Source organism: Cryptotermes secundus, unplaced genomic scaffold (assembly GCF_002891405.2).
Source record: "Cryptotermes secundus unplaced genomic scaffold, Csec_1.0 scaffold688, whole genome shotgun sequence".
In the NCBI taxonomy this organism is placed as follows: domain Eukaryota; kingdom Metazoa; phylum Arthropoda; class Insecta; order Blattodea; family Kalotermitidae; genus Cryptotermes; species Cryptotermes secundus.
In genome coordinates, this window is record NW_019725012.1 from 12,604 (window position 1) to 30,028 (window position 17,425).

Here is a 17,425-nt window from a genome sequence, read left to right on the forward strand (position 1 = left end):
AGGAAATACTTTATCTCTGTTGTTTTAAAACATATCTTTAGAAAGGTCCAAAAACTGGGAGGAGCTGCAATTAAAACAGACACTAAAGTTTGTGATCCACAATGATGACAACTATGACAATTTATTTGGTGAAAAACATATATACCACACAGCAGAACACAGAACCTCTATAAGAGGTTAGCAATGACAATATTTTACAATGAAAGAAAGGAAAATGAAGTGCACATTCATGCCTGATCACCAGACTATGGAACAACATCAAAATAAGAAATAAACCCTCAAAAATATGTCAAAGTTCAAATATTTGACAAATGCAATACCAAACTTCAATTATACTCACAAACAAATTAAGAACGGGTTGAATTTGTGAAATCATTGTTACCAATCAATACTGAATACTTTGTCTTGCCATCTCCTATCTAAATATAAAAAGAATAAAATATACAAAAATATTACCTGTTATTTTGTATGGGTATGAAACCTGGTCCCCCAAGGGGAAAAGCACATTGATGGTGCTTTAGAATGAGTTGTAACTCTCATATGACAATAAGCAACAGAAGACTGAAGAAAATTTTGCAATGAAGAAAGGTGGGTGGGGTTTGTATGCAAGTAAAACTGCGCTGAGAATGCTCAATCAAAGAAAAGGACTACTTACAAGATATGTAGATCGGAGGATAATACTGAAAGTTATCTTGAAGAAACAGCATGTGAGGAGGTGGACTTCAGTTATGTGTTCAGGTCAGGGAAAGTACAAGCAGATTAAATTTGAGTAATGCTTGCTACCATTTGACTGCCTCTGTGGTCCAGTGGTCAGCATTCCTGGTTACAGATCCAGAGGTCCGGGTTCAATTCCCGGCACTACCACACTTTCTTCGGATAAGTAGTGGGTCTGGAACGGGGTCCACTCAGCCTCGTGAGGATAATAGAGGAGCTATTTCAAGGAAATAGCGGCTCCGGTCTAGAAAACCGAAATTAATGGCCGTGGGGATTCATTGCGCTGACCACACGACACCCTCTATCCGAAAAAGTTGGCACTAACATTGCTGACAAGTGACGGTCACTAGGTCAGTACAGTTCACTTGTGGACTAAAGGCCACGGAGGAAAGAAATAAAAATTACATTAGAATACTTCACATTTTATTGTAAATATACATAAGGACAGTTTTAATTTAGGTATAAATATAACTGCCTTGATTTAAAAAGTCAATAGTTAACTTATCTTCATATCACTTCATAATCTGCAACAAACATCTCAACTGATAAATCACAGGAAAAAAAAAATACTATACAAAAAACTTTCCAAGATAAAACGCAATCGACACTGATTTAATAAATTTACAAAATGAAACTGTTAAACATGATTTCATAATGCTGCCACGTTTGTTAAGAGTCAGTAGAAAGGCCAAGACACTATGTCAAAATGTTCTAATAATTCAAATATCATACCATTCTATATATCTATTACATCATTCTTTACATACGTGCACATATGAAATCACATGGTTACACTACCTTCACTTCATTGTTGTTCTACAACAATACCACTGTTCACTTATTACATAATATATTGGCACTATCCTCCAGATATTCACACACATACATGTATTCTTGAACACAACCCATCACATCTTCGTGCCTGGCTACGATACTCCAAACATTCTGGCAGTTGAGTTAATATGGGGGGGAATGTTGGTTGGAACCTAGTGAAGAAAACAAATTACAATTAACAACTCAACAATGATTGGCTGCTGAGAAATCATACTGGCAGTTCCTTAACACTTTCAATGCTTACATGGACTGGTGCATAAGGAAGCTGGATATCAAACATAAAGCCTCCCCTACCTCAAAACCAACCTCATCTTTAAGTATTGCACCATTTCTAGAAATTAGACTTTGACAACTGATATAGCATTATAACAATCACTACACCCCACATATAGCAGTATAACCTGGTGGACATTTTAGCAATGGCCACCATGTTCCACTTTTATGATGTTCTCCCCCACCCCCAAAAATTTCACATAATGGAACATTTCCAAAGGCAGCGCCCACATCATCAACCGCTTTTACCAAAAAAAGCAAAACTCTAACTGAATTATGTATTTATGCTATTCTGAAATGTCAATAATATACACATATACAGCACAGAAGGGTGTGGTAGTGCAAACAGCTGCAGTTTAATTATGATAACATGAACATATTCTGGAGCACACTTATGCACTCTGTGAGACAACTAAGTCTGCATGTTTCATCTGCAAAACTACTCATTAAAGTATAAAAGGATTTGCTACTGGTGGCGAATACTATACACTGTCAAGAGAATTTTAATTTTTGTTTATATTGTGACATGTTGAGCTCTGAATGACGCCCCTCCCCCCCCACCCTCCGCCAGCCGTGATGCGCCGAGCGAAGCTGAAGCGAGCCGATGTTAGCCGAGTCCTAGGATCCTGGTCGCTAGGCAACGCGAGTCAACAGCGGTGACGTCACCAAGTAGTAACAGCTGTTACTTCCGCTCGCGTTGCTATCAACACAGCGCCAGGCAACAAGGGTGCCTATTACGTGGCCGTATTGTCCGATCAGGGCTACATAGGGAGCAGCGAAGGCTATTCACAGTTAGTTGTACTGAGTCAGTCAGTGAGTCCTGGAGCTACCGCCGAGTTAGCTAGCAACTAGTCAGTTGTATTCTGGCATTTGGAGTGTACTAATTGTGATACTGCAGATAGCAGTAACCATAAATCTGTAATTTGGGTGATTGTAAGTGCGAATGTGAAATAAAATTCGCTACATCAAATACATCGAGAAGTTATTTGTCGCAATATACGCCCGACAATACGCGACAATATCATTCTATTACAACCCTTACTTTACATAAAGATCAAATTAAACTTCATTACTTCTCACAACTACTACTACATATCATAATACAGAGCTCATTAACCCCCTAAGTAGGGTGGCAGCTATCCCTTAACTTCTTCCAGAAGGGCAACTATTTTAAGGCATAAAGTAAGTAAGTAAAGCCATCCCTGTACCAGGCCGTGAAGGCCCATAGGGTTGAGAGACGTTGAGGGTCCCACATTATCTAGACAATCGGCTCAAAGATGGTGGTAACAAAATTAAAATAAATTCCAAGCCCACATCAAACTCAAACAAAAGTATATGTAACACCAGCAACCCACAATTCTTCACTATTGTGTTATATTTAGCATCACGCAAATAATTTTATTTCTTCATGCATTTGGAGCAAAAATTCGTTACCCTTTTTATGACCATTTGTAGCCAATTTACATTACCGTAAGGAACAGCTCTGCACTACTGTCACTCTCAAACTCACACTATCACTTGAACTCGAAGATTCATTTTGCGTATCTCATACGTCCTCTGCAGACATTCCTTCGGTTTCATTTGTACCACCAATGTTTCCTAAAGCAGGTTTGTGTTCACCTGAAACTAATTTCACTGGGTCCAGTGACTGAGATAAGCTCTTTCTAAGAGGCCCAACTGAGTAGGTGTGTTCCTTTCTCACCTGAAGACGGAAACAGATCCAGTGCCAAAACGTCGTGTCGTCTATTACCCACAATTCCGGACAATGGAAAAAGTCCAAAACCCCAGTAATTCTGTGTGTTATCCACCATCGTCAGAACCCTTTAGAAATATGATATTGCCTATTTGGATTTCTATCAATTATCCTTTGCATGGGAAGGCTCCTATAACTTCCACATTGTTCTTAATTCAATGTATCTGTACATATTACAAAAGTTTTCCAGGAACAGGTTTGTACATCTAATACTATGAACTCTAATAAAATTTTAGGGGCCAAAGAAAGATTTGGAGCACACTGGGCCAATCAGAGTTCCCACACGTATTTGATGCTTAAAGTGTCATAAGATAAAATTTTGCAAATTTATGGAAAAAAAGATTTTTATAATATATTGTGACATGTTGTGCAACGGAGAACCCCCCTCCCCCCCACCAGCAGTGACGCGGCGCGTGAGTCAGCGCTCCCCTCCCCCCCTCCGCATGGTAACGCAACACGCGGTGACGCAACAGGATGACGTGGCACTGATTCCTACTGTGACGTGGCACGCAACAGGCAAGCACTGCGGCTATATAAGGGAACTGCACAGCAGCTACGAGTTAGTTATAATGTGGCCATTGCCGAAGACAGTTCCGAGCTAGTTCCGAGCAAGCCTACGAGTCAGTGTGTTATCAACAGTTCTCAAGGCAGCAGCCTGCGAGTTGAGTTGAAATCTAGCCATCAGAGAGTTACGAGTTGAATTGAATTGTAGTAGTCACCGAGTTTAGTTGTAACAAGTGAATCGTGACAGTGTGAAGAGATTTGGGTGTAGGGTTTGTAAAGTGTGTAAACCTGTATGTGTTATAATTAATTGTAGCCGTTACTTGTAGGTTGTTAAATAAACCAATTAACGATCTCTACGGCGTATTCAGTAACGAAACACGTTACAATATAATCAATTTCAACTGAGAGACCTCAGAAAAATGACAAAATGGCCAGGGTTAAAATGCTGGTAAAAGCACTGGAATTGTTCTCCTCACTGCCGCATCCATAACATATTTATAATGTTCCCAGGCTCGTATCAGAAACATTTCAAAGTTTTACTTCCTTTCCCCTTATACACTTCCACGGCATGGTTCCTAAAACAGATTTAACTTTCATCTTTATTCTTTTATTTCAACAGACAGATTTTAAGAGAATAACTATCAAAATTTAGTATCAATCCTAGTGGAAATTATATACGACGACAAATTTGTGTTAAGCATTGGAAGTGCTCCTCTGAAATTAGTTTCAACTTACCTGACTGAGGCATGTGAGCATTTGATGTGTCTTGTAAAAAAGAACTCAGAGAAGTTGGCATCCTATTCACATATGGAGGTCCAGTGAATGAGTCCATATTTACACTGGAAACAGATGGTATTCTTTAAAACACATTAAAATTTCTATGTATAGAAACTGTATCCTACAACTGAAGCATAATAAATTATGTTCAATTTGAAGAGGCAAGCAATCTTACCTCATCAGTTTTGGATAATGTGTAGCAGAATTTGTATTACTGCAACTTCTTGACTGTGAGCCAGCCACACATCCTATAATCAAATTTCTGTAATTAGAGTATGTGAACACTTGCGATGAAAGTGAAGCATCTATAAACTACATTTTAGAAACAGTCTTGTAATCTAGAAATCAATATTATTTATTATGTACAGATAAACCTTCTTAACTCCAAATTAAAATTGTGTTCCATTATAACTGTATACCCCTTTTCCACTTTTCCACTTTCACTTCAACTATAACTAAAGAAATTGAAGTAAAAATGTATGAGGAAAACACTCCCTTAAAAGTTCTAACAACCCCGTTGGCCAGTCAGATGAAATGAAAAAACTGATTATGTATGAGGCAATTTCCATTACTCGCAATAACCAATTGATGATCGACATTTAGTTCAATGACACTTCATTAATAACAGGGTTTATATATAGCATCAAACAGAGAAGGAATGACCGAATGAATCGAAAAGACTGTGGAAAAAAAGGCGTTCTGGCCTATTTTAAGGTATTAAACCAGCAGCTGCCCTGAGGTTGCACACAGCTGCGGAAAAGTTCTGGGCTGAGCACGGAACAGAGAGCCCCCAAAAGCAAAGGAGAACTAGGAACCACAAACTTGTGTCTGAATGGTGAACAAATCAGGATATGGTAGGATGCAGATAAGGTCTATTTCAAGGTAGTTTCCTAACATTCACTACAGAGAAAAAAAAAAAAGTACCTTAGTCAGGACAGGCAATTAAACTAGCAAAGCAGCAGTTTTGACTGGCTGTAGCTTCTACTTTAACACGTATTTTGAACATGTAATTTTACCAAAATACATTATCCAACAATACTGCACGATCAGACTGACAAGACATGACCTGACTGTAGGGCAGTGATATCTTTCACGTCACTTTGCAGTAAATAATTTAATTAAAACTTTAATAAAAAATAGTGAACATTATACAGACTGCACCTACCCTAATACGTACTGGCAATCACACTACAAATGATGTCCGCCACTGCGACACTGTACTATGACATTTCAGTCAATAAAGCAGAAGACTATAGACTAGATAACCAAAGTTCAATTCCTGTAGACATGAGTTTTTATTCCCCCTTTGTCATATGGCTCATATCAGCATTAGAGCTCTGCCAGCTTCCTATACAACAGATACTGAATGCTTTTACAAGTAGTAAAGCAGCTGGACTGTGAAGCTGACGTCTTCCTAACACACAGGTATATAATGTGTGAACCTCCACAGCACGGTGCTTGGACAAAATAATAATTCTGCCCTCACAACTGTGTGGGATATGTAACATTCTTGACCCCACATCTACTTTGACATATCTGGGGTTTTTTATTGCTAGCGGTGTTGGACTAAGTCCCCTGTCTTGCGGCCACTTCTGGCCTATTGTGCCGGCCTCAGATGATAGGTCAGGGTGATTGTGGAGCAATTGGTGGAATGAAGATTGGCAGGGGAAACCGAAGTACTCGGAGAAAACCTGCCATAGCACCACTTTGTCCACCACAAATCTCACTTGACTACTCCCAGGATCGACCCTGGGCAGCCGCGGTGGGAAGCCAGCGACTAACCGCTTGAGCTATGGCGTGGCCTGACATATCTGGTTACTGCTACTACTACTTCAGTAGAGCACAATTATAGCAATGATTTGCATAGCTTGCAAAGATTTGAGACAGATCACCATCAGATCAACATTAAAAGTTTCTGGCAAGTGAAATAAAACTAATTCCTGTGAAAAATCCCTGTCCTTTAAAATAAGGTTTTGCTAGGGGTCAAAATTCGAAACTCTAAGACCATCATATCATGGTCTCTCGTACAAGAAAGAACTTAACATTCTAATGACCTACCTTCCAAGGAAGAATTCTGATTATGTTTGCCGGAAATCGCACTATGCACAGCTGCCTGATTGCCCTCAGAGTAAGCCATGGAACCTTTACTCCTTGCCGGCTTGTAACTGTTTGGAACCTCAAGTTCCTGCTTGCTCACTGTTTCCTGGAACAAATGCTTTTGGAATTCATCTTGAAAACCATAGCTCAGCTTGGACAGGTCTGTACTTCCAGTTGATGGGCGCCTTCCCGAGGCTGGTGCCGGATTCTCTGAATGCAGTTTACTTGGTTTTGACTGCTGCATCCTGCTTGGCACACTCACTGTCACCGATACAGAACTACAATTTGTTGTGACTGGGGGAACTTTTGCTTTTGTGGAGGAATATTCTAAATCAACAGTATCAAGGCTTTTCTTAGTATTGAAATGTCCTTGCAGTTCTATTAACTCCTTCATTACACGATCAACTTCCATCTGGACAGACTCTTCATCACCCTGCACAGTAGTCTGTTCCACTTCCTTCTTCAGATCAGTTCCTTTCATATTATTCGACTTATCTTTCTCTTCTCCACCATGTGAAGCGCTTCCTCTCTGATCAGAGGAGGGAGACAAGCCAGATGGTGGCAAAAGACAATCTATCTTGGGACTTACATACACTGAATTTTCCTGATCACACGACATCAATCTATCTTCATGGTGATAAACATCACGACTGCCTGCAGTAGTTGCTGAATTTGGAAAGTTCTTCAGAGATTCGTTGATTTGGCTGAGGAAGTCTGCGGCAGCCGCCGTCTCTTCCTCCTCTTTAAGCAGCCTCTCCACTTCCTTTTCCTGATGACACGGAGTTGCTGATGAGATAACAGAAGCAGACTGTTGTTCTAGAGGGGTACGTATAGTGGCTGTTACAGGGGAAACCTGATCCTTTGGAACTTCTGTCTTCTTTTTTCTGACTTCAGTTTTTAACTGTGTCACATTCTCACTCTTCCCTACTGGTTTAATAGTTGGCTTTGAACCTTCGGCCTTACGCGCATCTTTAACTATTTTGATCACTTCTATCCCATCATCTTCTACCTTCACCACTGCGGACACAGGACTCGCTTTGATAATGCTAGGTCGGTCCAAACTCGTGTCATGAAGTATCCGTTGCTTGAGACTCATCATTGATTTTGAAGGGGTCATGATGGGCGGTGACGCAGATGATGTAACTGAAGCAAGGGATGGCGACGACAATGAAGGGGTGACACTGATGCAATCAGGAATGTTCATTAATGGTAACGACGTCATTGCAACTGACTTCTGAACACCACCTGATGACGCAACTAGTTCAACAGGATTACTTTTAGGTTTACTAGGACTACTCATGATACTACTAACTGTGACAGGCCTACTTACACTGGAAGTTGATAAATCAAGAGTTTTAGGTGATATTCTGTCAACAGTTAGTTTCTGCTTAACACTTGGTAGGGGAAGCTGTTTCTCAGATTGAAAACTAGGACTGTTCTTCCCTGATGAGCTTGAGAATTTGGCTACTTTAACATCACTGCCAGTTTTGTTCCTACTAGGAACTGAAGGTGACGTGGCCAACTGCAAACTAGACAGTTTAGTCGAGTTTGTAACAGCGGGAGAATTACGAACGTTGCTAGTGATATAACTAGGCGAGACAGATGACAGCGCGGGCACACTGGAGCACACCAAATGCAACTGAGAATTAACATTTTGTGAGGATACTGTTGAACACTTAGTCCTCATCGTAACATTTGATGAAACACCATGAGGAAACACTGAACTTGCTTCTGAAGTAACAGCAGACTTCATTTTGGCAGTATTTGGTACTTGGGAGGTAGAAGTGCCAGCGCCAGAAGCTAAGGGCACTGGTGTCATCGTGATGGATACCGGCGGAGATGTCTTCATTCTTGCATTGCTATTGGCAGTAGAACTTTGTGAAAAGGCAGTGATAGATTGCATTGCAACATTAGTTGCAGGCCCGTGGGACAATGGAGGCATCGCTGCAAGCTTCTTAACTGGCGCAGACTTCTTCGGCTTCAAACTGGAACGTTAACAGAAGAAAAAAATTATATTTTCAAACTACAATTCTGTACTACAGGGCTTCCTTGAGCAGTTAATAATTATTCAGGCTGTTAAAAGTGTCCATTATGGAACCCAAATGTTCTTCACCAACAAAAAAAGCCTGTTGCCAACGGACCAGTTCAACCCATTTCATCTCTTCAAAATTTTCTTAAGAACAATTTGAATATTACCATTCCTTCATAGGTTATATTTCACAAGAGACCTGTGGTGTTTTTGAGCCAAAATTTTGTACATCTTCTTCCTTCCATGCCCTGATCATCCTTGATTTGATTGCAACCAGAACAAAAATTATGTGTCCCTGTTATGCAGTTTCTCCATTCCTCTCTTTATAATTTAAAAATTATTCTGATCACTCTGTTCTTGAAAATGCTTAGTTTATGTTCTTCCCTCTGTGTCAAAGCCAACCCAATAAAGAACATATATGACAATTTTTTGTACACAAGGCAAGAACATCTACAATTAGTTTTTGTACCTAAGGTAACCAGCAATTAAGAGAATAGAGTTTGTTAGTGATAGCATATCATAACTATATAATACTAAGAAGTTACATGTCTGATGATATTGTTGCCCTGAACATGCATGTACCATCAGAGTATAATGACACAAAGAACAGCTTCCTTGAGGAACTAGAAAAAGTATTCAATCAATTCCCTATATACCACATGGAATTCTAGTTAAAGAATTTAAATTTCAATGCCAAAACAAGCAGAGAAGATGTTTCCAAAACAACTGGGAGGGAAAGCCTAATGAAATTCATAATGACAATGGAGTTAGGGCAGTAAACTTTGCCACATTCAAAAGTTAATTGTTAAGAGTACAATGGTCACACATTGCAACATTTATAAACTCATTTGGGCATCTCCTGATTGAAAGACATGCAATCAGACTAATTATATTTTGACAAGCGAGAGACAGATTTCAAGTATACTTGTTGTCTTATCTTCTGGGGGAGCTGACTATGATATCAGCCACTATCTGGTGGCTGCAGAAGTTTGGGAGAGACTGTCAGTAAGTGACACAGCAAGAATCAATCTCAAGAAGCTAAAGAAGGCAGAAAATAAAGAACAGTATCAGGTTAAGATCTAAAACAGGTTAGCAGCTTTGGAAAACTTAGATGATGATGTGGACATCGACAGAGTTTGGAACACTAGGTTATTATGAACTGAAGCAGCAAAAGCTTAAGTCACAGTTCAAAGCAGGATGTTAAAACCACCAGATCAAAGGAAACAAACTAAATTTCAATGGTTAGAAAGATCTCAGCTAAATAAACGGAGATAATCTGAACAACACAAGGCAAGGAGTTAGGAGAAATTTCATGTACAAAAAGAGGGAATACTTGAGATACAAAATTAATGAAATGGAAATTTCTAGAGTGGGTGTTCAACTTCACAAGGATGACTCAGCTAAGTGAAGCAGTCAGTCAGTCAATCCATCAGCCAGTCAGTTGGTTAGTTAATAAAAATTCATATACTATAATCCACAGGCTTTTAGAGGCATGAAGATAAAACATTCTTAACCGTACAGTAACATACAGTAACAGGCCACCACGGTGGCCTGGTTCAATCCCGGGTCTGGTCAAGTGGGATTTGTGGTGGACAAAGTAGCGCTGGGGAGGGTTTTCTCTGAGTACTTCGGTTTCCCTTGCCAATCTTCATTCCACCAAATTCTCCATCATCATAATCACCCGGGGCAGGCTACAATAGGCCAATCAGTGGCCGCCATGCCAAGTGGACCCAGTTGGACTCCACCCCCCAGTAAGCAAATTAAAAAAAAATGTATCTTATTTCCTTAATAACCATTTTCACATGACTTTCCTATCTACATCAATATCACCCAATAAAATTTTATCTTCCGCATGCAACTAAGAAGCTGCAAATTTCACAACTTTTTCCAGTTCTGTCTCACTATATAACATGACAGGAATTCATACATTAAAATGTTCTACTTACACGGCATTAGCGTGGACTTCCCTGGTCTCCCGCAGCAGTGTGGACACTTTCATCCAACCGGGCTGCCAAAGAGGTTTCACTTCTGTCTCCAGAAAGTTGCGTAGATTTAGATCAGCTGACTCCTTGCGAGATTTAGCAAGTTCCAGGCACTGCAGTTTGATGCGGACCACTTCACACAGCAGTGACCTATTTGCAAGACATTCCCAGCATATTTCTTCACAGTATCATGCCATCAGGATATTATTAAAAAAACATAAGCTTTTTATCTTTTCAGAATTCCTCCTTTGGAAATGTAACAGCAAGGAGAAGTACCTGTCCACCTTTAACCGTAGTCACAATTTCAAACCCCAATGTTACAGACACGAACTGATTAATTCTCATGGACTTTGGACTATTAACTTAAGTTGAAAGATTAATTACAATTACACCGTAACATCTGCTGTGGTGTGATTAATCTTTAATGTACGGAATTTACTGCTCTAGAGATCACCTCCATCCATAATACAAGAAGCCATTTGAATAGTCCTTGTCACTTAAAGCTTAAAGATATACAAAAGATGAGCGAGGAAAAGTGGACATAAAGCCAAAAGAATTGATATATGGGAAGAGAGAGAGGAATATGGGCTTTCTTATACAGTGAGCCATCCTAGTGGAAAAGTCACAAGGAGGAGGAGGCGGGGGGGGGGTGATGTAGAAACAGCAGAACTAGAACAGGCAGAACAATGCAAATGCTTACCTAACTTCATGTGTAAATGGAAACTTCCTCCTAGGAACTTTGGACTTCTGAATTGCAGTTTTATTCTCGCCTTCCCCAAATTCACTGTCACTACTCGGTGATGGCAATTCTTCAATGCTCCTACAAATAATTCAACATTATAGAACCGAATAACAAGCTAACTAATAAATGTTCTAACAGTGAACAAACTTTTCCCCCTCACCTATATACTGATGGTTCAAAACACAAATACTCTATGTCCAAAATATACGGGATTTTAGTAAATTGAGGTTAAATATGCATCAACACAAAGTTCTGGTATGATATAAAATATTTCTTAATCATTCAGCCTTCATCCTTGACTTACAATATTTGTACAGACAAAATATAGTAAATTTAACAATCACAGGCTTACAATATCTCAAAATTTGCAAAAAAAAAATGCACATAAAATATTTGTGCCTTAAACCACTGATATATACACATACATAAGCACATATATTAGATACATCTTCCTAACACCACTCCATAATTAGAGCTTGTTTCTATTCCAAATAAATGACAATTTTGTATAATATAGGATGTTAACCATAAAAGATATTTGGCAAGTGGATCATGGGTTAAAACTACCATGACATGTTTAAGATATTAAAAAAAAAGGTAAAAATTTTGCCATAATAGGAAAGTTTGGTACTGAATGGACCAATATTTATGTAATTTGCATTAATTTATTTGTACTATATACATATTGTAATAATGTAACGTAATTGTGTGCGGATTTTTTAAAATACCCCATTAAAATCACAAATGTCCTGAATTAACATGTCCACTCTAATGAGAAGAAAAAGTCTGTCAGCCATGTATTAGCAAGTATTCAACATCCGAACATCCAAGAAATACTTCAGCTCTCTAAATACAGTAAAGCCTGCTTATAATGGAATCCCAGTAGACCATATTTTCTTGCTTCAGGCATACTCATACTGAAAACTGGATCATACAACTTGATCAAAATATTGTACAGTACATATCATGTGTACTCATGATCCACAATTAGAAATCAGAAAAGCAAGCTACATCTGCTACACTACACTATTACTCAGTAGTACAAACTGCCATTTTCTTTTTCCTCTAAATACTTTTTTGAGTAGTGCATTAACTATTCTGCACATGTTTTGTTAATGGTACTGATTATAATTCTTCCCCTTTTTGCGACTAGAATATTCCTCCTTCTCAGATACATTCCAAGAAGCAAAGTACAGATAAAATATAAGAACAGAAAACAAAAAACTTCCGACTAAACCATTTTCTGTTAAGCTCCTGTTTGCGTCATCATTTCCACTTTAAACAGCACCCACTTATTTCAGCTGATTCTATGTTGGTAATCGCTAACACAAATGTTTTATTACGGACAGAATTACATTTAATAATTTATGTTCCATTTCAGGTATGGTTTACTCTGCGTGTGCGCGCACATCTGCATGCACACATGCGTGCTCATGCATGCATTTTAATAAGTTTCAAGTTTTATGAATCATAACTGATGTACAACATTAATTCCTTACATTCACTCTTTCTTTCGTATGTAAACTTCTCGAGCTAGTAAAGCAGAAACATCATGACACTGTGAACTTCATGTCTTCAGGTTTTCTCTCTCTGTGTCTGATGTGTAACATACCTCTCAGGATTTAACCACACCGTACATTCAAGCTGTTCCAACATTTCGGCATACACTGCAGTCCGTATCATAAAGGTGATAAAAAAAGGTCACTCCAGCGTATGTAAGAACAATGTAACAGCTTCAATATACCATGTGCCTAACCCTGAAAACTGAAGCTAATCTATGTATTTGGAGGAGCAGTTCTAATTGTTCTCTCCATAACAGCAAAATTCATTATAACCCTATTCTATGAAATGCATATGCAATTTCGAAATTTCTCTTAATCAGAAATCAAGAGTTATTGAATAATCCATTAAATGAAACCAACACCGTGTGCCACCTTCCTCCACAGATAACGTAAAAACCTCTGCCACATAAAATTCAAAGCCCATAACCAGTAATAACCCTGATACCATGAAATACTTGTACAGTAGTGCACATCATACAAATAGGCAATGGTGAAGTTTTCAAACAGAAGATATAAGGTTATTGTCCTCTGGGCCGTGATGCTATGTAGTACAGTAGACTATTGCTGACATTTCAGAGAAATGTGTTGCCTTCACATTCAAAGTAGAATCTACTGCGCTACATGGCGTCACATTCCCAGAAACAGTAATCTTCAGTCACTGTCATGGGAACCTCAAACCTCAAAATAAAAGAAAGAAATTTACATGGAAGATGATATAAACATTTGATGAAGAGCTGGGATAAAAATAAGAACCTGAGCATGTATTGTAGCTTGGATACTAGTGCAGAAATTACATGCAGCGGCTAGAGACAGGCTCCTCATCTGACAGTACAGGAGAATTCTTCAAATTGGAATCGTGAAACCTTTTACTCCTATTACAGTCAACTCTCGATTATCCGGGCTAATGGTGGGGATGGAAGTCACGGTTAATCGAAAACCCGGTTAAGCCAAATTTTATTATACGGGCTGGACGACTGTGAAGGGTCGGAGTTCGAGTCCCGGTAGGGTCAAGAATTTTAACTTCTCCAAATCGTCCAGACCGGCTCTGGGGTCCATCCAACCTCCTATCCAATGGGTACCGGGGGCTCTTTCCCCGGGGGTAAAGCGGCCGGGGCGTGAAGCTGACCACTCACCTCCAACTAGTGCCGAGGTCAAGAAAATTTGGATCTATACATCCACTCCCCCACACGCCTTAATGGCGTAGGGCTTAATTCGTTGAGCAGAGGAACAACTTTACCTTTTACCTTTTAATACCTTCATAATACTATAGACCTACCTGTATTTAAATTTATTCATCCTCATTTCTATGTCATCTCATGGCCTATTTAATACTTTCTTTACATTACACTCAGTATGAATTAGTTATTTCAATCACTGTTCAACAACATCCAGCACTTTTTACGGTCACACTTAACACTTAAAATAATTTAATACTGTCTTTTGCTTTTTCGCGGCATTTTCCTTTTTACGGATATCCGTACGAAGCCTACGTAATATTAGCTTGTCACTTAATAAACTGTCCTCTTCACTCTCAAGATAGTCTAGTAAGGATTCCAAATGATTAAGCGCAGCACCATGTGATACTTTCTTACTGGCAACACTGTCCACCTCTTCCTCATTCTCACTTTCTTCCCGCTCTTCTGGCTGCACCCCCATTGAAGTTACGATTTCGTCACTGCTTAACATTTCGAAGCCCGGTTCACACGAGTCACAGTTAAACCACTCTCTTATATTTTCCTCGTTGACTTCTTCACCACCATGAACTTGGTTAGCCACTTTTGTCAATTTTATGGCTATCTCATTTTCACTGAATCCAGTGAATCCATGGATTTCGTCATCTTCATTAGTGATGAAAGGCATCAGTTTCTTCCATGAATTTTTCAATACAGATGGCTTTACTGTATCCCACGCTGTTGAAATCTCGTATATGGCATCTAATACTGAAAAGGACTTCCAGAAACACGTCAGATCATTGCCTTCATCGATGTACTTTTGTAGCAAATTTGATCTGTAGATTCTCTTCATACTTGAGATAACTCCTTGATCCATTGGTTGGATAAGTGCGGTAACATTAGCGGGAAAATATTTCACAAAAATATTTCCATCATCTGACCTCAGGAGACTTTCGTTAGGATGTGAGGGCGCATTGTCAATGAGGAGCACAGCTTTCTCAGGTAGGCCTTGGGATTTTAGATGGTCACGAACTTGAGGCACGAATTTAAAATCAAACCATTCTTTAAATATCGCTCTATTCATCCAAGCTACTTTCTGGTTAAAATAATGGATAGGCAGACTTGAAGCTACTGTTCCTTTAAAAGAGCGTGGTCTTTTCGCTTTGCCGATAACTACTGGTATTAGTTTGTGTGTTCCTGATGCATTAGAACAGCACAAGACTGTCAATCTCTCCTTACTGGATTTGTGACCTGGAGCCTGTCTTTCATTTTGAAATGCCAATGTTCTGGTTGGCAAGCATTTCCAATAAAGACCCGTTTCATCGGCATTATAGATTTGTTCTGGCAGCAGATTTTCACTTTTCACAAAACTATCAAAATTGGTGCAAAATTGATCTGATGCTGACAAGTCCCCTGACAATTTCTCACCTTGAATACTGATTTCTCGTATTCCATGACGCTGCTTGAAACGTGTTAGCCAACCGGAAGAAGCGTCAAAACTCCCTTCTAGTTCAAGTGCTTCGAAAAAATATTTAGCTTGTTTAGCACAAACTGGTCCTGTTATTGTTGTTCCCTGTGCCCTTAGTTGATTAAACCAGGTCAGCATCGCTTTGTCGAGATCATCGTATGTTGATTTCTTCATGGTTTTTCTCTTCTTCATTCCGCTTGAATTAGAAGACGAAGCAAAGGAAATTAACTCATTCTTTTGTTTTTTCAAATCACGAACAGTTTGTTCTCCAATACCGTATTGCATTGCTAATTGTTTAACTACAGCTCCTTTTTCCAGCTGATTGATAATTTCAAGTTTCTGTTGAATACTTAACACAACACGCTTCCTTTTAAACCCCGACATTTTGCTAACGCACTTGAAGATCTATATTAAGAAACTGATACTTACTTTCACAATGCACTCTCACACTGAGATGGTACCGTTAAATAACCTGGGGCGGTGTATTTGTCCTTGAAACTTTCCAAAAATTCTTGCATTCTTTCACCCCCACCCTAGAACATTGTGTTCGCATAACGGGACGAAATAATGCAGAGCTCGGTTCACACTAGTGCGAAAATAGTGTTAAACTCACCATGTGAAACAAAAGTGAATGAATATTAAACAACATATAACTTTAAAAAAAAAAGCCCCGGTTAAGCCGCAAACCGGTTAATCCGCCCCCGGATAATCGAGAGTTGACTGTACTAACATTTCCTAATTCAAATACGTATTACAATAAGCTGGTTGAGGCATGATGCTACAAGCTAAAAGGTCGCGAGATCGTATCCTGATGAGGTGGATTTTTTTCAATTTACCTAATCCTTCCAGCTGCACTGGGGTCAACTCAGCCTCTAACAGAAACGAGTACCAGGAATATTCTTGGGGGTAAAGGGTCACCAGCACGTAAGGCTGATAACCTTACCGCCATCTAAGAGCCAATTGTCTAGAAAATGTGGGAACCTCAACATCTCACAACCCTATAGGCCTTCACGGCCTGTTATAAGGATACCTTTACTTTTATTACAATACCATTAGTGTAAGGTCCAATGAGAATCCGGCGGAAAGTGTCATTATTTGTTATATAATGAATGACAGGACAATATGGTGAGAGAAAAGCGCCATTGACAGGGCTCAAGAAATACAACCCCCCTACTTATGACGAGAATTGGAGAACTGTGGCTGATGAATGGAAACTCAGCACATACATGTTACATATGCATAATTCATCTTCTAGTAAAACATTCAGGCATATGATGAATAAATTTTTATGTGACTGCTGGTTTAAGCTAACATTCCTGACTACTGGGCATAGCATACTTAAAAAATTACAACTCTCCATCAGGGGAGGCAGTTTCCTGACCCAGATTTCAGAGTGTGAACTAAATATCCTACAAAATGCAGCATGACATTCCATGTACAGTTAAACCGTCTTCAGATATTTTTTAAACGGACTGAAAAAAAATTAAGCTCATCAACTGTTGGCTTACTCTTCAATCT

At 39.2% G+C, this 17,425-nt stretch overlaps 1 protein-coding gene across 2 annotated transcripts in view; it reads right to left on the reverse strand.

The window, feature by feature from the left end:
* Positions 1–1,120: 1,120 nt before the first annotated feature.
* LOC111863239 (ubinuclein-1) overlaps positions 1,121–17,425 on the reverse strand; it is a 53,637-nt gene continuing 37,332 nt past the window's right edge. For both annotated transcript variants that reach the window (XM_023849363.1, XM_023849362.1), the window contains 6 exons: positions 11,664–11,783; positions 10,928–11,113; positions 6,914–8,937; positions 5,031–5,103; positions 4,814–4,917; positions 1,121–1,700 (listed from right to left, as the gene is read on the reverse strand). In XM_023849363.1, coding sequence (XP_023705131.1) covers positions 1,672–1,700; positions 4,814–4,917; positions 5,031–5,103; positions 6,914–8,937; positions 10,928–11,113; positions 11,664–11,783 — 2,536 coding nt within the window. In that variant the 3' untranslated portion in view covers positions 1,121–1,671. The remainder of the gene's footprint in view (positions 1,701–4,813; positions 4,918–5,030; positions 5,104–6,913; positions 8,938–10,927; positions 11,114–11,663; positions 11,784–17,425) is intronic.